The 27,231-nt window shown below is 36.0% G+C and overlaps 1 protein-coding gene across 1 annotated transcript; it reads right to left on the bottom strand.

Moving 5' to 3' along the window:
- Positions 1 to 4,616: 4,616 nt before the first annotated feature.
- On the bottom strand, positions 4,617 to 6,264 carry LOC118348579 (UPF0481 protein At3g47200-like). Its single transcript, XM_035690574.1, has one exon. It carries the CDS (start codon positions 6,214 to 6,216, stop codon positions 4,816 to 4,818), a length of 1,401 nt encoding a protein of 466 aa, XP_035546467.1. The 5' UTR covers positions 6,217 to 6,264; the 3' UTR covers positions 4,617 to 4,815.
- Positions 6,265 to 27,231: the final 20,967 nt, after the last annotated feature.

A 27,231-nucleotide genomic window follows, 5' to 3' on the forward strand; every position in this document is an offset into this window, starting at 1 on the left:
AACAGTGGGGACGACAGCATGAGAGAGAGTTCTGCCCGTGATAACTTATATATGCATAACCGTTAGAATGTTATTCTTGACCATTCGAACGGTTTTAAACTACGGGTCAAACGTTAATATTTAACATTCAAACTGTATTTGTTTTAAGTTTAGTAAAAATTTATATTAAATGTATATTATACTTATAATCCTATAAATTAATATAATATATATACTATTATAGTAGATTATATATACTGTAATATATATGTTATGTTATAATATATATTATGATAGTATAATACTTTAAATGAAAACATAATAACTTATATATATTTTATTATAGTATAATAGTAATATATCATAATACTTTACTATTAAAGTGTTATATATGAGGTTGCAATATATATATATATATGATAGTATATAATACTATATACTATGAGTTTATACTTAACTACATATATATCATACTATATATTCCATTATACTTTACTATATATGTTATATATGATACTATACAGCATATATATATATAGAGTATCGATTACTAATATACTATTATCTTATAAATTTCTTTATATTTTACTATGTGATCTTAGTATATTTGATACAATATATATGATATATAGTAAAGATTACTATATATCATATAGTATATATTACTAATATATTTTCCTTTATACTAATTTAGTAGTATAATATATATGATACTATATATATATATATATTAACTAATATATATGATAGTATACGTTATTAATAGATATCATCTTTCATTTTTATAGTATACTTTAGTATAGTATAATATATACTATACTATATCTATGATATTTAGTATAGATTACTAAATATATGATAGTATATATTACTAATACATATGATCTTATAGTACTTTTCATTTAATGCTGAAAAAAATATATTTAAACATTAAGGTAAACCATTCGAACACATTATTTGGGTTTGAACGTATGAAAAAAGCATTCGAACGGATTATTGCAGTGGTGGGAAAATATCCCGCCAATTAATGACTTTGGATTACCGTTCGAATGTTATTTGTTATAGTTTGAACGGATTATTGTAGTGGTGGGAAAATATTCCACCAATTAAAGACTGATGGATTACTGTTTGAACGAAATTTTTAGCCGATCAAACGACCTTGAAGAAATTTGTGTGGGGGAAAAATTGGCACGCTGAAATTTTTTCACGTTCGATCACACTTTATTTATGTTCAAACGGTTGGCCATAACTTATAATCTTCCCACTCGCCGTCAGTCTCTCATTTTTATCTCCTCTTTTTCTCACTTCTTTGTTTTCTCTCCAAAATCTTACATTTTCTTCACACAATCATTCATTCTATCATCTTATAAAGAGGATTGCTTAGTATATTTTGTTTAAAGGTATGACTTTCTTTATCATTTTACTTTTAAATCTATCATTTTTTTATTGATTTTGTTGTTTATATATATATATATATATATTGTGTTGGTGTTTGTTAGATTAAACACAATATATGTTTGTTAGAGAGTTGCTATTCGAAATATATATGTTGTATTTTTGTTAAAGGGTTGTTATTCAAAGTATATATGTTGTATGTTTGTAGTGTTTTCTGAATATGAGTTTATGATGTTTTGTGAGATTGTGTCTCGTCTGAACTGGCTGGTGTTTGGAATCTAGGTTGATACCGTTCGAACATGGTAATATACAGTAGCTCGCAATTTTGCCACCAAAGAGAAAGGAAGTTCACATCTCATCTCCACCTGTTTTTAGCTCTCCGTCTGAATCACCATTAGAGACTGACTCTACGGAACAAGATAAATAGCTAATACTCATTTTTTAATTAAGATATATGACAATTGATACAAGGTAAATAACTAATATTAATTTATAGAAATAACAGTACAATCTCATCACGGACGAGGCACTACTAGAGGCGTGACGTTGGAAAAATATCGTAAAGTAGGTAAGATTAAGGTTAACATTCCTGACGAACATACCGGAGGTGAGGTACAACAAGCAGCTTGGCTTGCATCGCATGTGGGTGCTCTTACACGGACTTATGCACCTTTGGCTACGAGTTCATAGCATAAAGTCTTGCAAGATGTGAAAGAGCTTATAAAGAAGCGTTGTTTGGTACGTAATATTTAAATAATAAATTTTTATTGATATTATTTAATATTCTAAATGATAATATCTTAGTGTATATACTTTTTCAATGATGATTTCGAACTAAATTTTTGTCGGAGAGAGGAGCGTAGGACTGTTGAAGAGCTGATGTGTAATGCATTCCGCAAGTATAAGGCGAGTTGTCACGAGCATTACAAGAAGTACGAGAACAAGGAAGATGCACGCCAACATCATTTTCAGGATGTCCGACTTGAAGAATATGAAAAATTTTGCGATATGTTTGAAGATCCATTGTATAAGGTAAATTAAATGAATTCATTATGTGTCATATTTGTAATTTTCACTTACTAACTTTTACAACTTCTATGCAGGAGTGAAGTTCTATAAACAAAATGAATAGATCAAAGTTAAATATTCATTATCATGCAGGCTCAAGATCTTTCCATCGCCTCTCTTAGAAATTGGTAATGTATTTTTTTTTTTTTATGTAGTTTGTTTTTAATATAGACTTTATATTTTAATAATGTCTCTCTCTTGTAGAAAGAGTCAAACACCAATTATCATTTGACAAAATTATATGCTGCATCACATACTAATAGTAATGGAGTGTGGACTCATCCCGATACTCGTGAGAATTATGTAAGTATTATAATTTCTTTTAATTAACCATATTTAAATTATTGTGTCAATATTAATTTTAAATGTTCTGTGTAGGATAAAATGGTTGTCCTTCGTGCTGAAACTGCATCAGATCATAATCATCAACAAATGATGTTGAAATTTTTACACAAGTTCTGAGTCAACGTACGGGTTACTTGAGAGGTTTGGGTTACTTCAGGCTCTTCATCAACGTCAAGCACTACTATCATTGCGTTAGAGAATGCAAATTCTAGGATCGAAGAATTGATGGCAAACCATAAGAGTTAGAGGCTCAATTGACGAAACAAGCAGACATGAAGATGCGCATAAAACAGCAAGAAGATCAACAAAGAGAGATGCAACTCCAAATGCAAGAACAACAAAGACATATGCAGCTTCAAATGCAGATGTTTATGCAACAATTCAGACCTCCAAACAATTGAATTTCATTAGAAGTGTTTTTGCATATTGAACAAGTATATATCATGTACTGATAATTTTATTAGTATTATTAGTATTTTATTTATTTAGTTCTGACTTATTAGACTAGTTTTATTTATATTGAACAATTTATAATGTATTTTTGAAATACAAATATCTATTTGGTTTTTAAGTATTGTCCAAGAAAATAATACCCGTTTGAAATCTAATCAAACGTTCGAACATATATTAATTAGACACAACTGTTCGAACTTCGCAAGTTAGAGTTCGAACGGTAAAAATAGCGTGCTGTTCGAATGCATTCGAATAGGCAATTCACTATTTGCATTTGATCATCAATTTTTTTGTTCGAGCGTTTCTTCATGTGTATTTGGTCAAACGGAGTGGTATCGATCGACCGGCTATGAAATATCCGTTCGAACAGTTCCACATTGTTCGAACATTATTTACAACGTTTGAACAGATTTTCGAGACGAATTCAAATCGTCCAAGAAAAAAAAATTCGTTCGAACAAGATCGAATAGTCCAGCTTAATTTCATCCCAAAAGACATTTTTTGGGACGAATTTGTGATTTTTGTCCCAAAAGACCTTTTGGGACAGTTTTATAAGGACGAACTTGGGACAGTTTTTTTTCATATCAAAATATACCTTGAGATGAAATGCCAGTCTTTTGGGATGAAAATTTTCGTTCTAAAAGACCTTATTTGTTGTAGTGTTTTTGTGGAAATAGTTGGATTATATTTGCACTATGAATAGAACAAGTCATATTGAAATGTTATAGTACTTTTAATTTAATAGCATAAAATGATATTTGTGAGTCTTAAAGTTATTTTTGTAGAAATGTTTATAAAATAAACAGAACACGTGATAATGTAATTTTTTTCCACATGTAAGACTATTTGTAGCAACATATATTTATTGCAAATAGTTTTATTTTTGTTGCATATACTTATATTCCTTGAACCTATCCTTAGTAATAAACATATTTGCAACGACCATAATTTGGTTGCAAAGGATAATATATATTATCTTTTGGAAAATATTACCTAATTGCAAAGCCCTCTCAAATTATTGCTAAGATAGTATCAATGACGTTAAATTCAATTTGCAACGACGAAATTTTGTTGCAAAAGGTAACGATTTGCAGCGAGAAAATATTTTCTTGGGATTAGCCTTTGCCCACATGTTATTTGCGACAATAGTTCAACAAATAAAATTCGTTATTGTTGTTAGAATATTACATATGTTAAAATATTACATATGGCTTTTTTCCTAACAAAAAGCCATTCGAATAGCCCTTTCATCTCAAACACATTACTTCAAATTATCCCATACAACCCGCCCCAACTTATGGTACGCGCATAAGATCGAACACCAAAACCGAAGGAAAAAAAAAAAAAGACAAAAACAATGATGTGGTCTGGAAAGAATGACCTTATTTGAAATAATGACAATAGTGAAGCTCTGAAGGGTTCTTTCTGTAATTGGAAACAACGGCCTAAGCCCTGAGGCAAAGAGGCCATGCATACATGCCCATTATATAGCTAACAGGATGATGATGATGGATACATGGAGACGGCAAAGGAAACATCATACAGATTCATTCTTGTCATTACCTTAATTTCCACTCATAAGTTTTGTGTAAATTTCTTGCAAAAATCATCGCAATGGTCAGGGGAGAATGCTGCAAACCAAGTCTGAGTGGCACCCAGAAAAAGCGCAAACAAAGCAGCCAAAGAAGCGAAGCCCGTCCAGGAGGTGCGGAAATGGTAGTGAAAGAACTCAGCTGTGAATCTCATCCAAGTGTTGTCGTAGCATTCCTGAATCTGGTACTTGACATCCTTGTATGCCTCGAGGTTTGGCACCAAGTCTGTCCCTATCTCATTGAATAGCTGAGCAACTTCCACGTCGCTGCCAAGGAAGTTGTACAGCACTCGCGCTTTTCTTAGGTCCTTGACGTCGCTGGCTTCATCGATGAGCGAGTCGAGGAAGGAAATGTAGGAGGTGACGCCGAAGTCGTTGTCGAAGTCCAGACACATTTCGTAGGCTATCATGTTCAAGAACTTTGGCCCTGTCGAGTCATCTACAATCATGGGTGGGAGCGAAATGTGTCCTGGGTACAAATTGAAGTACTTTCCTGGCAACAAATTAATCCATTTTCTAGCGAAAAATATACTTCTCAAGTAATTACCAGTTTTAATACAACTCCTTTTCACGATGATTCCTGCTGTTTTAAGCTCCTGCAAATTGCGGTAGGATAGCCATTCTGGGTCCTTTCCTTCTAATTTGCTGTTCTCAGTGTGTGTCTGATCCCCTGGCGGGCCCAAGAGGCTTGTCCTCAGAAGATCCAGAAGATGGGTAGGCGGCGGCTCTGAATCCTCTGATCTTTCTCCATTTCCTGATAATTGCTGACCACCCTCTAGTAACATGTTGTGGTTTCCTTTAATGAAATTCTGAATCGAACTCCTGAACTCGCCTCTCATCTTGCTCATACTCATCAACGACTCCAGGAGACGATACGGAAGTTGGTTCTCCAGCAGGAACAAATCCTGTTGGCAGAAGGCTACGCTGTCGTCTTTTATATTCTTCTCTTTGAACTTGTTGTTAACAGCGTAGTATATGTATTGCAGTACTGCGCAGCCGTCCACTAACAGTATCCTGGCGAGGGAGTCATTATCGTAGGGCTTCGTCACCGCTTCCTCGAAGCATTCCCTGAGTTCCTCTATTTCCTGCTTGATTTTCTTGTATAAATCGTCTATATTTACGTTCTTGCAACTTTCTGTGACAAAATCTTTGGTCAATCTGAGCTTGTATTTCTCTCCCAACCGGTACCTTTCCTTGCCATGATGTATGGGACCCAAAGAAACTACTCTTGGCTCGTAATACTTTGCAAAATTCTTGTTATCACGAAGCAAGAAGATAACGTGCTGCAGCTTTGGTGTTCGCGGTTGATTTTCCGCATTTTCTCCGGCCGCCATTACCCGCGTTTCGAACCATTCCTTCATGCCAGGCGTCGAGGTTCCGGCCATAGCAAGCTTGCATGCACTCAACAACACAATAAAAAGTTTGGGAGATCTGATTTGACGAATTTAGGAGTGTTTCTATTATTGGAAATTATTAAGTACTACTTTGTTGATCGAATGCACCGAGAGAAGTACTATATATAGTCCCCAAATTTTTTTATAAAAGTAAATTCATAAATTATAAACTGACATGAACTAAGTGATATATTAATATATTTTCTTTGTAATAAAAATAGTTTTATAATTTGACGTATCACATCAATTTATAAATTTATTTTTAAATATAAAATTTCTTTATAGTTAAAATATTTCTCCTTCACTAAAGCAGCCGTACGAGTTTAATATAAAATTAGTATATTGGTAAACATATCTAAAAGAAATTCAAACAGCTTGCCTAATAATTTATTTACACTTTTCGGAATAAATTATCCATTGATTCTGTTGTCTTTATCCAACAAACAAGATAGGTATCAAGTGCATGCATGTAATGATCTCATGGAAGCCTTTCAATTTGATCAGCATGAAATTCTTGCTAGAGCTAAAGATGAATTTCATGTAATTTCATGCCAAGTGCATGCATGCATGCATGTAATTTATTGCTGAGTCTTGAAAAAATATATTGCTGAGTCTTGCATTTTGTTTTTATTTATTTATAATTTATTTGGACGAATCTGCAAACACAAACATTAAATGATTAATAAATATTACCATAACACTCATTATAATTGTATATGGAAAATGATTAATCTGTAACTGATCTTATACAACTCTCTTACAATTCTTTCTGAAATGAATGATACTCTTGTAAAATTGAAATTTCATTTATAAGAAAATTGAATGTTTTGCATTGATTGATTGTGAAATGAATTATAAAAAAATTATAAATAATATCATTACCTTCTTTGAGAAATTCTATATGCAGTTCTGAGTGAGAGACTGCGTGTACAGTCCCATTGATGAATGAGGGTAAAAGGAAAAAAATCATTTTAAAAATGATATTATTATAATTTTAATTTTTTTAAAACATAATTGTATAGGATTGTATGAATAGTCTCCATTTGAGGACCGAATGTAGACTAATCTGCTTCATAGCAATAATATAGAGTATAGAGTCTAGACTCTATGAACGATTAAGATCTCTTAAGATTTTTATCCTAATTAGTTATGATAGAATGATGGAAGGGAAATTTGATCAGAGACATTATGAATTGAACCAATTCTCCTTTTATATAACAAAGGCTTAATATATATATATATATATATATATATATATGTATGTATGTATGTATGTGTCATGCATGTGTGTGTGTGTGAAAAAGCTTTTGTGTAGACTACAAGTTTGGTACAAATTCTTTTATCTTTGCTTACTTTATCTTTGCCTGAAACGAAAAGAACGATGGAGAACAACGAAAAGAATTAATTGTGAACAACGAAAAGAAACTGGCCGGGATATGAATATTTAAATTTGGAGAACGATGGAGATCGGAGAAGGCACAATGATCAGTGTCATCATGTACAAGGCGTAGGCGAATATTCAGGATTATGTCTTCTAATGTGGGACTATCAAGTATCAAGTCAATAATGTAGGACTATCAAGCTAGTCAATCAACATGACGAAATAAGACGGACTTATTAATTGCAATTGGAATCATATCAATTATGTCTCTTGAACCACCCATTTTCTCATTAATAAACACTACAACATAAATAAGTTTTTGTGACGGTTTGAAAATTGCGACAGCGCCCAAACCTTCACAAAAAAAACATTTTCTATGACGGTTTGTTTTCTGAAGGTAGCCGAGAAATTGCATTACATTCGAACGTATACATATTCATGTTAGAACGTGCCCTGGACATTCGAATGTTGAGGCTATTTACGTGCGAACGTAGAAATTTTTGGCGCCAACGTTCAAACGTTAATTGATTTAATATTAAAGTTGGATATTTTAAATTAAAAAAGATTGAGAATTAAAGTGCAATGATTTAATATTAAATTTGGATAAGCTAACATTAAAAAGATTGAGAATTGAAATTAAAAAACAGTAGATATATTAAATAATATTGCTCTTTACATATGATAAAAATAAAGTACAAAATATGATAAAATTTTGTAAACAACATGATAAAAGTGAAAAATACTCAAAACGAGTTGTTTCAATATTTATTAAAATTGTCTATCAATGTGTTGACCTTTGCATTTAGGATATCTATCTGATGGACAACATCAATGACAAAATCGGTGACACTTTGTTCTATGCATCAATCCAAGCAGGGCGCGCATCGAGCCAAGCAGGCTGTGCATCTCCCATAGATATACCCGTCGGCGGCCGACTAGTACTCCCAATATGGGGAGCAACACTGGGTCCAAACTGGGTCGGAGGAACAAGATTTGGTACAGGGCCAGGCTGACGTCGAGATGCCCCCTCCCCTGTCCAATGCTCTGACGATGTGTGGTCATGTCGATGGGGCTCATCTGCTTTGTGATCCACTCCTCCACCTAGGGTTGCAGCATCCGGGCCAATAACAGCATGGCAATGAGGACTCAATATGCGAGGTTGTCCATGGAGACGACGCTCGTCTCGTAATGGATCCCCTAAAAAATATGAAGTGGGAAGTCGATGGGCTCTCCACGTGCCACTCGTATAAGGAACTGTGCACGAATTAGGCTAAATGTGGCCTTATGTGCCACAAGATCCTCATTTATTGCAATAATAAGATGCAACATGCGGAAAAAATGGAGGATTTTTACCTGGCTGAAGGAGTTCTTCCTATTGAGCTACTCTCGGTCTCTCCCAGTGAGAATGTAGAAATCCTCATCTCGGTTGTCATCCTAGTCATCAATATCCTCAGCCTCCGACCGGTCAACTGGGCCAATAAATGATGTAAGAAGTGCCTACATTTGCATCTACTCAAGATCCATCCCTAGGCCATCCCTAGGCTAAGCATCTCCTGCAGTCGATATCTCAACGACGTGACGGATCCCAGAAGCTCGGTGATGACATCCGCCGAGACCTCAAATTGAACACCACATACTGTCACGGTGTGAAATGATGCATCCTTAGGCATGTAGCACATCCACATATAAAACTCCCAACCATTGAGGGGTATATGTGTAGATACTCATCCAGCCTCTCGTAACAAACATGTCTTGAATGCTCTTTTACTCCCATATGAGTTTGTGGAATTGGTTGATCATGACTTCTCGTTCGGACATCACTATTTGAGCCCCAATTAGAGACCTATCCTACCTTGTTCCTTCCCTCCCCTTTTTCCTAGTCGTTAGAAGATGAACCATATCTTGAAAGAAAGAAAAAAAATTTGAGCAACATTAGTACTATGATGCATATTATGTACTGTAATCTAAATTATTTCGTGAACACGTCCGAACGTAAAATATCACGTTTGGACGTTAAGCTTATACATGTGAACGTTTTAGTTTTTACATTCACACTTTAATTTCCTCTAGAATAAGCATTTCAAAGTAAGATGAGCTAAGTTCGAACATGATGGCTAAAACACACGTTCAAATTAAACCAAATTTACGTTCGCACTGTATTAATAAAATAAACAGAAAATTATTACATTCGGGAAGCTCTTGAACTTATTTATTAATACGTTTGAACGTAAATAACCATTAGTTCGAACATTTCTAACCTTTCTGGCAATTGAAAGGTTTTACATTCGAACGAATTCCAAATAACGTTCGCACATATGTGCCACTCAAGAATATGAATGATCATATGTGTGAACGTTACAAATGTACATTCGAATGTAAAATATACATTCACACGTTATTTGATTAACTTATGAACGTTTATGTCTTCTTTCTCAGTTGAAAGGTATAAGATTCGAATGAGAGAAACTAACGTTCGAACATTACGAGATAGAAATTACAGAAATGCAAACATTCAAACTTCTATAGAATAAGTTTTTTATAATTTATACAAAATAATATATTGTTTATAATATAATATAATATAATAGTTGTTATATATTATATAATCTAATAATATTATTATTGATAATATAATTGTTACATAGTGTGAATATGTGATTATCAATCAAGAATATTTTTACTGCATTGCATACATTGGCCCGTGGTCCCTCACACAGAGCACTTTGATACACTGCATGCATGGTTCTAGGTTATAGATTACATACTACAGATCGAACGTAATCGAAAGATGCAAAACTATGGTGTGTTGGTCGAGGGAAGTCATGTAACAGATGATATTGACTACTATGGTATCATACGTGACATTATCGGATTAAAATACTGGGTGGGACTGTGACATATGTTTTTAAATGTGATTGGTGGGATATAGGCAGTGGTCGGGTTTTGATACATAGGGATAGTCACTTTACGAATGTCAATACTGCATGTAAATGGTACGAAGATGATCTATTCGTATTGGTTTATCAAGCTACCCAAGTCTATTACTTGGATGATCCAATGAAAGGGGCCGATGAAGATAATGGAGAGATAACTTGGTGAATTGTACAAAAATTTGTGCCTCAAAATATCTATGATGCAGGAAGGCTAGCGAATCACGATCATAGTGGAGATGAAGATGACACTTCGATTATAGAGGCCTATCAGGAATATGGAAAGGGTATTAATTTATTTGTTGACCTCAGTGCACTTAAACTCATCCCCTTATGTAGAGATGACGTCCTTCCCATACATCTCGACCCATCTATATTAAATGATCATTCAGTTCATGAAGTAAGTGAAGAAGAAGAACAAGAAGAAGAAGAGTCCGAAGAGGAAGTCGATGAAGAAGACGAACAAGAAGATGATGATGACGAAGATGGTATTGGAGTCGATTCTGAAACAAGCATGGAAAATACATCTGGAGATGAAGAATAAAAGTATTAAATATTTTATATACAAAGGTGATAGCACAATACATTTTTTATAAATTATTCTATACTAATTGTTTTTTAAAATATTAATCATTTTCAAGGATGCCTTCAAAATGACAACTAAGAAATGTGCCTCCTCCCCCAAGTCCCAAACCCGTTCAGGACTCCCCAATTGAGGACTCCGCTCCTGAACAAGTACACAGGAGACAGACAGCCAGTCAACACCTACCAGTAAGGAAATGTTGTTGATAATCAATTATATTTCAATATTTTGGGGACTATATTTAATAATTTTAAAAATATTAGTTGATGCCTTGTCACATCGCAAACGTGGCTTAACATGTGGCTTTGCTTTGGAAAGAAATAGAAGGAACAAAAAAATCAAGGTCAACATTCCTGATAACTTCACTGGAGGAATGGATGATAGTGCAGTATTGCTTTCCTCCTATGTTGACACACTAGTCCGAGCTTATGCTCCATTTTATATGTGATCATGGAGAGATGTTTCGAATGAGGTAAAGGATCACATTCGAAGTCGTGTACTGGTGAGCTTATATATGAACATAAATTTTTTTAGAGATGTTTTGATTTTATAAATTTTTAAGTACTTTTCTCTAGTTATAATTTAAATTAAATGGGATGACCTATGGACATGGATTAACTAGGGCTCGTTTGGACACAAAGATGAGTCATAGAATTCTCAAAATTTTCAAGACTTCTTATAATTTCATTCCCAAACATCCCTCAAACATAAAATATTTTTCAATTTCAAATCTTCGACTTTTTTATTTAATCAATTACCTAATCATTATCCAAACACAAACATTAATATAACAACTTTTATAAACTTAAAAAAATAAAAATCAATATAACTTTTACAAACTTCAAAACAAGAATAATATTAAAAGATTATATGAATCAAAGTTGAACTTTATAATATTTTTATTCAAATAATTTTTCTCTCTCATTTCTTAAAACTCAATAAAATATTTTAACTCAAATTATTTCACTATTATTTACATAATTCTAATATATTTCAAATGTCTTGATATTGTATGTTATGGTTCATAGTTTTCTTTGGTACATTTTCTAGTTAATTAACACGGGTGACCTTGCATAAACTTAAAACCCGCCTAGGCATGGTACAATCTTAAAAACTTATTTAAATACTTGAATGGAGCTTGTCTGATCATATGCCCAACACGCCTGCTAGAAATTGTTTGAGTGATTATTTTTGTGTAATTTTTTTTATGATTGTAGCACTCTTATTTTTTGTACTTATTTATTACTATGTATAAAAGCAGAGTCATACAATTCCAACGTGACACTCTAATCGTTAAAGTCGATCATCGATGATGATCACTAGAAGAAAAAAAAATCCAAAGTGTTGCGATTGTGAAGCGGTGATCTTTTAGAAAGTAGTGTTTACCGATTTTGAGCCATTGTACTTCTTAGGTTTCATTTCTTTTCGCCATGATTGTGTGTCTCCAAGCTTTGCCTCACGACGCAACCCCTCTACACGTCCCCTTCTTTGTGACCGACAACCTCAACTCCTTCTCTATCTCACCGTGCCCCGTACTCACCAATCCCTCCCCATGAGTTTATCTCTCCCTCTTACAAGTTCTCTCTCAGCCGATCTCTCTCTCTTGTGCCGAAGACCCAAATCACGACCAACACAAGTCGAGCAAACCTAACACCGCGAACCACTAGCAGCCGCCACTAATTTCGGATCAACCACCCCAAGATTCACCACACACTCTCACAGTCCAGATTTGAGCCCCTCCGCCTGAACGACGCTGGTAAATTCTTTCTCTCCATCTCTATAAGTCTTGCACTTCCTCCGTGATAACCCTCTCAATCTCTATCCAGATTGGGGCTTGTTGCCCCTTTTGTGTCATCGTAGTCCAACCCCTTGCCTCCAGTCTTCATGGCGAAACCGCTCGGCTCCACCTTAGACCACGAAAAACACCCATGCCATCACTTACAAAAGCCTAGACTAGCTGCTAACCTTCATGGCACACAACATCCCCCATTTTCACTGCAATCCAGTAGCATGATCTTCACATCTGAAGATTACTCTTGGTGGTAAAAACCATAGAGGTATAGTTGACACTTGATTTCTAGAAATTCATGTGTTGGGTTAACTATGAATTGTCATGTTAAAATTGTTGTGTGTGTGAATGGTTATAATCAGTGATTGGGGAAACTCTGTCATTGTGATGTTGATTGTGTGCTTTATGAAGTTATAGGAAGTGAGAAGCTAAGAATTAGGTGATGTGGTTATGATTGAAATAATTATCTGAAGTGTTGGGGTTTGCTTTGTAGCACTATTTGTGAATCTGCATAGTGGCCGAAGGCCCCTGTGAAATGTTGAGATAAAATAGGTGATTGTGATGAGGTTGGTGTCATTCGAAGCGTTGGGATAAAAAATTTGTAGTCTGTATTGTGATTGGATGTTGGGTACGCTAATGGGATAAGTATGAACGCTTCTAATGGATGAGATTCGGGAAGTTATTTTGTGGGTTGGAGATGCGTAGTAACTTGGTTAGAAGAATTAGAACCATGAGATTTATAGTAGAAGATTTGTTTAGTTGTGTTGTTTATTTTAGATATGCCAGTTTAATTGTATTAATGTATAGTATTTTTAATTATGTCTAGGTAACGATCAAATTTCTGCTTAACACGGTTCACAGGTTTTTTTGGAAAAGTTGAAGGGTTAGGTAAGAGGAGTTCCTATGTTAGACTTCGCATAAAAAGAAAATGAATTGAGGTTGATTTGTGCAAAGTGTGCATGATATGTTTTAAAAAGAAAAGTGAAAACAACCTCAGTTACGTGTTCTACATTACTGATGAAGTCTGTATAAAAGAGAAAATGCTTTCTGGCATGACAGGTGTAGACAGGAACAATATTTTGACATGTTATTTCTAAAATGTGCAAAAGAGCAAATATGAAATCTGGGAATCTTGTACATGTTATATGAAAATGTTTTGAATCTGTTTTTCAATATGTGAAAATGATAAGAAATTGATCAGTACTCTGTTTTGATATGAAGTGGCATATGAAATTGATCATTACTACCACACACTCAACAACACTTAGTAGTAATCTAACCATGGGCTTTACATGGGGGTTTCACACATTGCATTTTAACTGTCATGAACGGGGGTATGTAATCTTGTGTTGCATATTATTACAGACTAGCAGCTCCATGATTCTAGCAACTCCATGATTCTATCAATTCCATGATGCTTGCAATCCCATGATTCTAGCAATCTCACCATTATAGAATATATGTTTACTTGTATAATTGATTTGTAAAGCTGATTTTATTTTCTTTCAATGTAAAGTCATATACGGATGTCCATATATTCTTACAAAGATCAATGAGAAAGACAAGAAACTTTTTACCAATTCTTCTCTTAACATGGTATCAGCCCAAATAAGATCCTAAAACATACCTCTATTTTCTTGCCAATGGCATCCTCCACAGATTCTCCCAACACTTCTTCCCCATTCCTTCTCGCCGACGCCTCCCCTTCAAGCCCGGTACTAGGTCTCTCTCTGGAAAGTTATTAGCAATTGTTGAGTTTGCTTTGCCCTTCTCCTTCGATAGCCAACTTCGTGGGTAACTCCTCCATAATCCCTCCCATTTTCGACCCTCAGAAGGACTAGATCATCGACAGTGGCGCTAGTGATCACATGAGCCACTGTCGATCCCTTTTCTTGGACCTCCGAGAGCCACCCATGGCTCGGCAGGTCAGATTGCCCACGGAGAGACCATCCCAGTTGAAGGAGTCCGCTTCATCCCTCTATATGAAACCCTAACTTTGTCAAATGTTCTATTTGTCCCTTCATTTCAGTATAATCTCCTCTCTATCCCTCAAATGACTAGCCACTTATCTTGTGTTGTCACTTTCTCATCCTCTAATGGTTTTTTTCAGGACCATCAATTGACGAGGCTGATTGGAGTGGGTCAAGCTTGCAATGGACTCCACATCTTTCGTCCCCAACAATCCGTTGCCTTCTCTGCTCACAAACCTGATAATAAGACCTTATGGCATCAACGTCTAGGTCATCCTTCCAACTTTCTTCTTCCCTCTATATTTTATAGTCCTTGTACTATTTCTCATTGTGACATTTGTGCTCATTCTAAGCACACCCGCTTACCATTTCAAATTAATGATAATCAAAGTACGATTCCTTTTAATCGACTTTGTTGTGATATTTGGGGTGGATATTCCACTACTTCTATTTCTGGCGCTCATTACTTTTTGACTATCGTTGATGATTTCTCACGCACAACATGGATTTATTTAATGCATTTTAAATCAGAAACCTTTAGTCATTTAATGCACTTCTTTGCTCTCGTTAAAACTCAATTCAATTCCACGGTCAAATGTGTCCGCACAGACAATGGCCAAGAATTTCTGTCTCATAATCTCCAAAATTATTTTGAAAACCACGGCATCATTCATGAATGTACCTGTGTTGAAACTCCTCAACAAAATGTGTTGTCGAGCATATAACACCTTCTGAATGTGGCATGAAATCTTCACTTTCAGGCACATTTACCCCTTAAATTTTGGGGCGAATGCATCCTCACGACTGCCTACCTCATCAATCGGACCCCTAGCCAGTCTCTCCAAAATAAAACTCCTTTTCAACTTCTTCTCAACACACAACTAACTTACACCCACCTACGTGTTTTTGGTTGTCTATGCTATGCCCAGACTCTCACAGCCAATTGAGATAAATTCTCACCCCGAGCATCCCGTTGTGTCTTCATCGGTTATCCTAGCAACCACAAAGCTTACAAATTATATAACCTCGACACCGACACCATTTTCTATTCGCGAGATGTCACCTTTCATGAAGACCAATTTCCTTTCCAACATATTGCCACTCCACCTTCCCCCAACTCCATCATTCTTCCCTCACCCATTCCAGAACCTATCTCACCTCCCTCATCACCATGCGTAAACCCTGATCCTGCCCCTGAATCTATCCCACCTCCCATCCTCGTCTCCACATCACTCGACCAACATACCTTCTTGATTATGTTTGCCCCACCATACCCACGGAGTCCATTGCTTATTCAACCGTTGCACAGTCCTCAGGTACTTCTCATCCTTTATCTGCTTTTTTGTCTTACTCTCATTTTTCACCTACTCATTATTCTTTCTTAACTGCCCTTACTACATCTGTTGAACCTACCTGTTACTCAGAAGCTAATCGCCACTCTCACTGGCGTGAAGCTATGACCTCAAAACTCCATGCCCTTGAAGAAAACTCTACTTGGACACTTGAACCTCTCCCCAATGGTAAGAAACCCATCGGTTGCAAATGGGTTTTCAAGACCAAAATCCAAGCTGACGGTACTGTTGAGCACTACAAGGCCCGACTAGTGGCCAAAGGCTACACTCAAGTGGAAGGCATAAACTACCATGAAACATTTGCTCCGGTAGCCAAAATGACCACAGTCCACTGTGTACTCGCCATTGATGCCACAAAAATTGGATCATTCACCAAATGGACGTCCACAATGTCTTCCTGCATGGTGAACTTGATGAAGAAGTTTACATGACCCCACCACCTGGATACTATATTAAGTGGGAGACCCACGTATGCCGTCTCCGGAAATCCCTCTATGGCCTCAAGCAAGCATCCCGCAACTGGTTTTTCAAACTAACATTTGTTCTTCTTAATGCAGGTTTTGTTCAATCTTAGGAAGACCACTGTCTGTTCACCTTGACTACTCCTACTAGTCTTACACTTATTCTTGTATATGTGGATGACATCTTGGTAGCTAGCAATGATCTCTCTCAGGTCACCTTTTTCAAATCTGTTATTTCAAATCACTTCAAAACCAAGGATCTAGGACCTCTCAAATATTTCCTTGGACTTGAAGTCGCTCGCTCTCCTTCTGGTATTTTTCTTAATCAGCGAAAATATGCCCTGGACGTTCTTGTCGATAGTGGTCAACTAGGCTCTCGCCCTTCTCCATTTCCTATGGAACAAAATCTGAAGCTCAATGACACTAATGGTGACCCTCTTCTTGATCCCGCTCCTTATCGATGATTAGTTGGATGACTCATCTATCTCACCATCACCAGACCCGACATCGTCTTTGCAGTCAATATTCTTAGCCAATTCATGCATGCTTCCCGGATTTCTCACATGACAGCCGCCACTCGTGTTCTCCGCTACCTTAAAAGCGTTCCAAGACAAGGCATTTTCTTTCCCTCTTCTAATGATCTTCATGTCAGTGCTTACACAAATTCTAATTGGGCTAGCTGTCCTACTACTCGACGCTCCACCACAGGCTTCTTCATCACACTTGGTTCTAGTCCCATTTCCTGGCTCACTAAGAAACATACTACAGTTGCTCGCTCCTCTACAAAAGCTTAATATCGTGCCATGGTCTTCACCACATGTGAACTAGTCTGGTTACAGCAGCTCCTTCATGACCTCGGCATCTCACATAAAATTCATTGTGACAATCAGTCCACCCTTCACATTGCTCAAAATCCAATTTTTCATGAGCGTACCAAACTCATTGAGTTTGACTGCCACATTGTATGCGACATGCTTCATTCTGGTCTCTTCACCACCACTCATCTTCCATCTTCCAAGCAAATCGCAGATATCTTCACCAAAGCCTTGGGATCTGATCTTTTTAATCACTTATCTCGCAAGTTGGGCATTACGGATCTTCATGCGCCAACTTGAGGGGGAGTATTACAGACTAGCAACTCCATGATTCTAGCAACTCCATGATCCTAGCAACTCCATGATTCTATCAATTCCATGATGCTAGCAATCCCATGATTCTAGCAATCTCACCATTATAGAATATATGTCTACTTGTATAACTGATTTGTAAAGCTGATTTTATTTTCTTTCCATGTAAAGTCATATACGGATGTCTATATATTCTTACAAAGATAAATGAGAAAGACAAGAAACTTTTTACCAATTCTTCTCTTAACACATATCCCGATGCTTCAACCTCCGTCAAATCCCAAGTGGAGCTTGTTGGCATCACAAGACTTACCTAAAAAAAAAAGCTAATGTTGGATGAGACTTTGGGGTATCACCCTATAGCTAGCTTCCTACGCCTCAACTTTTTTTTTCTTTAAGCTAATCACTTCCTCACTCATTTATAACATATTTCTTTGCAAATTTGTATTATAGGAAAAGTATGGTTGGTGTATGATTTGCTTGTGAACAATAACAGGACGTTGTTGATTTAGATTAGGCTGACGAAAAATATTCTGCTTGTAGCATGAAAAAACATGCACAACACATAACCTATGTGTTTTCAAATATCATGGGGTCCGTGTTGTTGTTTGGAATTAAAAAGGACAACAACTTTGGTCCCTCGATAACTTCTTTGAAGTGTGGTGTAAACTTTATATTGGTTTTGATATATGGTATATTTCTAGGTAAGTGTTACTATTCTTGTTAGTTTAGGACACATATGAAATGAAGAGCTATGCTAGGTATAAGCGATTTAGAGCACCAAATCGCGTACCCACTACAAGAAAATAGGCTATTTTCAGCAATTTTGAAGATCGCCGCAAAAAACAAAATCGTCAGGAATACTACTTATTTGCGGTGACTTCAATTTCGCTGCTGAATTCTAGCACAATTTTGGAAAATGCTGATGGAGAATTCACTGTTAAGTTTTTTGCAGTGACTTTTATAGCTATTGCGGTGACTTTTTCCGACGCAAAAAACAATTGTAACTGTAGGCTTTGGTAATTTATCAACCTTAAAAATATCTATTCGATTGCCAGTAACTATTCCTACATTGGTAATTAAGAACAGAAAATGTGTTAGCAAGAAGCAAATTATCAAAAAAATATGAAATTATAATATTGGTCAAAGAATGGTTCAATCTTTGTAGTCTCTTGCATTCAATAACTGTTCTATAATATTGGAAAACCATGATATTATGATGAATGAAAAACTGTTCTATAATACTTTAATGTCTTTATTATTATAATCTAAGGAGGCACGACCCATTTTGTTTGCACATATGAAGCTAGGCACATATGTTACTGGCTACTCATCCTTTGTTTCTTCCTTTCCATTCATTCGAAAACAAACCTATTAGTGTGTAACTTGTCTTTTAAAATGATTACCAGAAATTTTATAACTTCTCTAGACAATATTAGGCATAACGTATCAGATTATTGATATTCTTTTCTTTTGCATCTAGGAAAGGAGGGTAAAGCAATTTTAATGACCAAGTTGCTTTACAAAAAATCCAACTCTAACCATTGTAAGAAATGACTCTCCTTCCCTCAATCTCTGTAAATAGTGTCTTGAAAATAGTTTTTCCTTTTTCTAATTGTTGATAGGATATATGATTTTTTGTTACAGATCTTAACTATACTAAATGGTCTAACAAGTGAAGCTGATATTTAAGTTTCTTCCAATGGTACACCTTTCAGAGAACTGTTTTCCTAAATTTGTTATCTTCTTGAACATATTGTATAAGATGCATTCACATAAATTTTATTCATAAACATATTATATAAGATGCATTGAAATGAATGTTTTTTTTTTTGGGGGGGGAGAAGAGTGGTCCTATAAGTTCACTTTTATAGGTTGACGCCATTATAACCCAAAATGCAAGCTGAGGCTCTTAGCCTCTCTGCACAACTCAGCCTCTCTGTACATGCATTATTTTCCTTTGTGGAACTTATGTGCATGTTCCTCTATTTGAGGTTTAATTTTGTGTATCTGTCTCTTGTGTTTGAAGTGGCCTTTAGCTTTTGTTTTCTGCATTCTACTAGCCTTTGTGACTGCTTGCGCTACAAACTTCATTTGTTATGTGGTTCTGTTTTAGTGCAGTGGCATTTTAGTGCACATGACAGTTGTGGTTCTGTTTTGTGTGCATATGAGTTGTGGTTCTGGGTTGGTTTGTCAGTTATTTTGGTGTTGTTTAAAATATACTACTACCATGCCATGGAATACTGGTTCTAAGTTGTGGTTCCAGTGCATGATAGTAGCTTTGGTAATGAAATTTGTATAAAAGTTATTTAGCAAGAAACAGGGTTTCACAAACATTTACCTGATCAAGCAGCAAGTTAATTAATCAACACGCATGTTGGGGTAGTTGGTTGCTGTCATGTTAAATGTAGGCTTATTGAATATTGATATTTATTTCTACTCTTTTTAATATTGAGAATATCTTCTGTTTTAAATATTGAATTTGAATCATGTTTTGACTATGTTTAACCCTTTATGACTATGTGTTAAACTAGTGGAGATGAGAATGTATTTTTTAAACACTTTTCTTCGAGATTAATAGCCTAAGTAAGCAACCCATGATTTTATTCAAACTAGTAGGTTCGATTAGAATTTTCTGGTTTGCCGAGAGCTACTGTGTAACGACCCGATCTTATATTTAGGAATAAATTACAGATAAAATTCTTTTAATAAGTTAAAGCGAATTATCAGATGATTTTTTTTTATTATTAGAGTTAAGTCTCCATTATTATTATTTTATTTTATTTTTAGCTTTTATTCCAAGCGCGTGTGTGTTAGAGTCCACACATTATTCCTATTCTTTTTCCTCTTCGTAGTCAAACTCCTAGCTACCGGTTTTCAATTCTTTAAAATTCAAACACTCACAAAATTTAATCCACTTCCATGCACGTACGTTTCTTCTCCTTGGTCACTAGGGTTTTTTTTTTTGGTCTATATATAGAGCTAGCCTCTTTTCGTCCATCCGGAGCCAAATTCTTTCCAGCGTGAACAACTTCACTCAGCCCCTTTAAACACAGCAAACTCACGTTATCCCCAAGCAAACCCAGACAACGAGCCCTCGCCGCTGCCCACCCACGCGAAGCCGTAGCCCAGCAAAAGCCTCCGTCTGTTAGCCACCGCCCAGCCCGTTGGTAAACTGTGAACCCCACGTAGCCCCACCGCTGCCTCTGTGTTACGACCCCTTAACCACGCAAACCAGTCAGCCTCCCCCTCGTCATCTCTGCCCGCACAGAGAGCGTCGCCTGACGCTGCACGCCACTCCAAGTTCGTCGTCCTCGCCTTGGTAAGCCATCAACCAGCCTCCTCTGTTTTTGGCCCTCAAAACAGAGTGTTTTCGGAGCCACTGTAGAGCCAAGCCTCCACCTTTGCAACCGTCTCTCCTCGTCGGAAGCGTCCACACCTTTCGGCCGCAGCTGGGTTACTCTACGCCCCGGACCTCCACACGTAAGTCAGTCCATCTCCCTCACGCCGTGATTCTCACTCTCTGTTCTCCCTCTATCACTCACGGCATGTAGTTCATCCCGTAAACTCTCTCTCTCTCTCACTTTTCGTCTCCTCTCTCTCTCTCAGAGCTTTGCCGCCGCTCTCACCACCCTCTCCTCAGCCCCCGCTTTGTCGCGTGCTTCCTCTCTTGGTAAGGATATCGCACGGCTTAGTTTTCCCTCCATGATAATACTTGTCTTCATGTTGGAATGAGTTTTGTTTCTGTCGGCTTCAATTACTGTAGGGTAGTTTCTTTTATTTTTAAATTACATATTTGTCCCTTAGTTTTAAACCAAATAGCAACGTATTGAACTAATAGTTTATATTGAGCTTTAATTTTAGTTTTACGTGGACTCTTATTTACGGGCCGGGTTTTAAATCTTTTGTTATAAAGATTATCAGTTTAGATTAATTAGGATTTTAGGTTTAGAAAATATAGGATATTTTTTTATAGTTTAGATTTCCAATAAAATCTCTTGTTTAATTAAAATTTATGCAAAATACGTGTTTATTTTTATAGGCGACCGATTACGTGCCAGAAATAGTGGTTTAGCGTTGCAAGGTAAGTAGCATGATCATATCCTTACGCGTATGTACAGTGAGCTGTTTGTCTTTTTATAAAAGATATTATGCATGTATGCCCTTTATTGGAAACCCCTTTTTACGTACCCAAAACATGATAAAATTATGAAAAAGTCATGATTTTATGTGAAATATTATTCATGAAATTATTTATGAAATGCATGATTTTATGTGAAGATTATTCATAAAATCATTTATAAAATGCATGATTTTATGTGAAAGATTATTCATAAAATTATTTAAGAAATGCATAATTTTATGAGAGAGTTATTTCGTAAAATATTTATGAAAAATCATGATTTTATACGATGAAACATGTATCACGACGTTTATGGAAGAATGCGATTTTTGTTTGAAATCTATGATGCGATATGACAAGTATGTATGTGATTTCTTTTGAAATCTATGAAATGACAAGTATGCAAGTATGATTTGATAAAATATGTAACGGCCTATGTTATGATATGAAAACGGTACCTATGTTATGGGCATATTGCATTGCCAGGTCGTGCATGCTGGTAGTGCACCCAGTATTGTCTTCCTTATGTATGGATTCCACAACCCGCGGCCACGGGCGGAATCGAATCTTTTTAGATTCGCTAACCCTAACTCACGGGGGTCAACAGTGGGTAACGGCCTATGATAAGTGAAAGATAAGTTAATGTTCATGCTCATGATTTTTATGCATGTATTTATGAATATGCACGCTTTTCAAGACACCTTATGTTTATTATGTTTACTGTATGATATGTTGCTTATTGAGTATTCGACTCATTTTAGTTTATTTTTCATGTTTTAAACCCCCCCCAGGTGATGACATTTATGATGATGAGACTGCAGGACAGGACTTGACTCCGGGAGACAAGGCTGAGACCTAGACAGATTTTGCTATGATTATTTCTATGGTTTAAATAAATTATTTTGATAAGCACATAAGACTTCTGTATTTTTAATAAATGCTTCCGCAGACTTTACTTTAAATTTTCAGTATTTATTGAAGTTGTTATTTTAAGGAATTCTTTCGTATCTGGCGCGTTGTTAAAAAGGAAAAGTTTTTTTTTTAAGTTTAGTAGTAGCACACTGGCTCCTCGAAAATTCTAAAATGTCTTTTCGGGAACGGGGTGTTACATACTGTTGTTGTTTATGCTATGCTTCCACAAAAAAATTATGTTTCTTTTCAGGTTTTCTTCAACTCTAGTATGCTTGGTTTATGTAGTTGAGATTGTGGTTAAATGAGGGATGTTTAAGAGCATGAATGTACTAAAACTGCTAGCTGTCCATGGTAGTGCAGAAAATTCTGCTATGCACTCTGTTTTGGGGCTTCAACCAGTCCATTTCATCCTCAATTTTCATTTGCATCTTTTTCTCAACCAAAGTTATTTCTTTGTATGAAAAGCTATTGAAAACAAGGGACAAAAACCAGCCATCTTGTGAGCTTTAGCTCTTCATTTAATTTGGTACCAAGAAGTTACTAAAAAGCTGTCAAATGCCATTTTAATGGTGAAAATTCCTAATTTTTCATACTTCCTTGTTCTCTTCCATTTCTAAGTAAATTCATTTCATTTGTACATTCTTGACCCACGATCTTCGTATATCTTTCATGTAGAAAACTCAATGGCCTTTATTGGACAGCAAGCATGCTATTAGTCATGTTCATGAATTCCTTTAGAATGCTTGAAATGAGGAGTTTTAAAGTTTTGGCTTAGTTTTAAGTATGGAGAGAAGTTAAAAATGGGTTGAGGTTGTGCTTTATAGTTGATTTCCCTAAGTGAAGAGGAGGTAAGGAAAGTGCATTTGTAGTTGATTTTCCCTAGTTGGTTTATGTAGTTAAGTTGGAAATGTGTGACTTTAAGGACTCCTTGATTATGGCTCTGAAGTTAAGAGTATGCAGTGAATGGAGCATGAAGTTTGTTTAGAAAAAATGGTTAGGCTATGGATTAGTTATGTAAGTTAAGTCTCCGGTTCCTTATTGAGATTGATGTGCTAAAACCTATGTTTCAAGGTTATGGACCATGGTATGCAAAAGTGTTGTAATGGGGTGTCTAAGAGTACCTATTGGTGTAAGTAATAAAGCCATGGATGTTATAAGGATGTATTTAATGAAGGATGCCACAAGCCTTGAAGTTAAGGTTTGGATTTCTTGAATGTTTATGTGTTACTATGTAGTTTGTGAAATCAATGATGAAATGAAAGTTAAAACAAAATGATTTAAATGAAACAAAAGAATGTATGCATGAAGACATAAATGAGGGCCAAATGAATGTTATGAAGTTTTGGTACCAAATAAATTAGTAGATTGCAACAACGGGATGACTCACAAGGTGTTTCATTTGGTATAAATAAGTGGGCTTGCAATAATAGAATCACAATTTTGATTAATTTTGTTGATTTTTTTTAATGCTAACATAGTTTTATGTTCTTTTTTCAATTTTTTTTAATTTGTCAGTTTTAATTTCTAATATTGTCTACTATGTGAAATTGCATGATGTTTGAGATACTTTTATCTCTATTTTTTCTTTCGGCTTGGGTGGGGGGAGGGTTGTTTTCTAAATGAAGTGTTGTGTTTGAAACATGACACTTCATTACTGCTCACTCACATTTTCATTTCAAATTGTGTTTGAGGTAACTAAGTTTACTAAGCCTGGTGGTATTTTCTGTGAAGGCTTAATGAATTTTTTTTTTTATTATTATTATCATTTAGCATCATAATGATCTATGGTGCTTTTTTTTTTTTTTATAGAAGAGCCGGAAACCACCTGTCCATTAGCGGCCCCGTCCCAATTTTATTAATCAACCTCACTTATGGCGGAGGAAAACCGTGATAACAAAACTGACACTCGGGATACAGACCATCCCTTGTATCTAAACCAAAACCCAAAAACAAAATACAAATCCAACTAAAACTACAGACCCATACCAGCAAAACGAAAACTGGAAAAGAAAAAAAAAACCTGCTTATACCAGCAAAAACAAGACCGAACCCCGAACCACTCAACAGCAAAACAACTCCGCACGAAACGAAAACCAGAAACAATCACAAGACTCATCTATTTCTTCTGCCTAACAGAAGGAAGTCCCCATTTATCAACTCTAATCAAACCCCGTCACAGAGGAGAAACCTCACCCATACTCTGCCATACCGCATCACCATCAATTGCCCCCCTTTTAGCTAACCAATCCGCAGCCCCATTTCCTTCCCTATGAATGTGCATAAACCGTATATCCATATTAATGATCTGAAGTTGCAATTCCTCCCAATAATCCTCCAAATACCAGCTAGCACAGCGTTTATTATCTAACCATGCCAGAACCACTTTAGAATCCATTTCAATATCTACTGCAATCAAATTCAAATTCTTACAATGTTTGACACCCTCCACTAGAGCTCTCAACTCTGCATAGTTACTGGTACCGTAACCAATGTTCTTTGAAAATGCTAACAACAGATTACCATGCATATCCCGGATCACACCTCCTGCCCCTGCCACACCTGGATTCCCAAGACTACTTCCATCCATGTTGAGCTTCACACGACCTGGTTCCGGCTTAGACCAAGCTATGTAATCAGTCTTTTGTTGTTTGATTGGAACTTGCTGTAAATTAAAACAATTAAGAATGTAAAGGTCAATCTGATTAAATTTCTTAGGCTTTGAAAACCCTTGACAAATAACGCCCACCCACTGTTTGATAGATTGCCACACAACTTGACCAGATTCAATCTTCCCTTCCATACGGGCTTTACATCTCCTAGTCCAAAGCCTCCACGAAATCACAGTAGGTAATACACCCAAAATGACACCAGATTGAGAGGCATTAGAAGCTCTCCTAAACCAACTAAGACATGTTTCATACCAGTTCCTTCCAATAGGTAGCCCAAGCATAACTCCAATTTTTTTCCAGACTTCGGCAGCCTCTTCACCAGCAAATAAAACATGATTTAAGTCTTCATATTGTCCTTGAATACAACAGTTGCATCTCGAGACTAAAGGAATACCAATTCTCCGAATTTTATCATCCACTGCTAAAGCTCCATGCCAAGCCTTCCACATAAATACCGAAATTTTTTTTGGAAGAATGCTATTCCAAATCCACTTATTCCCCTCAAAATTCTGACCTCTAACACGAACACAATCCCAAGCTGATTTTGTTGAAAACTTTCCACTTTCACTAGTAGTCCAGATTAACAAATCACTGCCTTCTTTACAATTTGCAAAAACCTCTAGTACCCTCTCTGCAGCTTCAGACCCGACAAGCCTCTCTAACCGAGCCATATCCCATCCTCTATCCAATATACAATCTTTTATCTTCAAAAGAGGTTGCTCACTTACCAAAACATTATCAGCAAGAGGCCCCTGATCCAACCATTTATCATACCAAAAAAATACATTACCTTCTCGAATTTTCCATTTAGAATTACTCAAAACTGTAGGAATGTTTCTAACAATCATCCGCCAAAAACTTGTCCCCTTTTTAGAGTCCAACAACATCAAAGGTTTATTCCCCACATATTTTGAACGAAAAAAATTTGTCCAAAGAGAATCTTCATGCATCAATTTACAGGCAAGCTTTAAATGAAGAGCCTTTTGCATATCATCAAACGATCTAATACCCAAACCTCCTTCTTCTATTGGCATACAAATATTCCTCCAAGCAACCCATTTTTTCTTACCCTTTCCATCCCTTTCTCCCCAAAAGAAAGCACTCATTAACCGATTTAATGATGAAATAATTAACTTTGGAACTTGTAAAACTGCTAGTTGATGTAACGCCATACTAGCCAAAACATGCCTCAATAAAATCACTCGGCCCCCCGCTGAAATTTATTTCATTTTCCAACCACTAATTTTTCTTTTAACCTTGTTCTCCAACTCTTCCAAATCACCAATTTTCATTCTACCCGACACAATAGGCACCCCCAAATATTTGAAAGGAAACTTACCTTCCAAAAATCCTGTCAATCGTTTAAGATTCCTTCTTCTAGCCATCGAAAGTTTTTTGGAGAAATACATAGCAGTTTTCTCTTTATTAATCAATTGACCAGACCACTTCTCATATGTATTCAAAATATTTAGTGGACACCGAATTGATCGACAACCACCATTAGTGAATATGACCACATCATCCGCATACATTAGATGAGATACTAAAATCGTACCTCTAAGTTGAGAAAAATGTCCAAAACTTTTTTCTTCCACCTTTTGTTTTATAAGATGAGACAGAACCTCCTGTAAAATAATAAACAAATAAGGCGACAAAGGATCACCTTGCCTCAATCCTCTACCACCTTTAAAAAAACCTTTTGTAGTACC

Source organism: Juglans regia, chromosome 6, assembly GCF_001411555.2.
Source record: "Juglans regia cultivar Chandler chromosome 6, Walnut 2.0, whole genome shotgun sequence".
In the NCBI taxonomy this organism is placed as follows: domain Eukaryota; kingdom Viridiplantae; phylum Streptophyta; class Magnoliopsida; order Fagales; family Juglandaceae; genus Juglans; species Juglans regia.

Coding starts and splice junctions, on each gene's coding strand:
- LOC118348579 (XM_035690574.1), bottom strand. CDS start 6,216: ATGGCCGGAACCTCGACGCCTGGCATGAAGGAATGGTTCGAAACGCGG.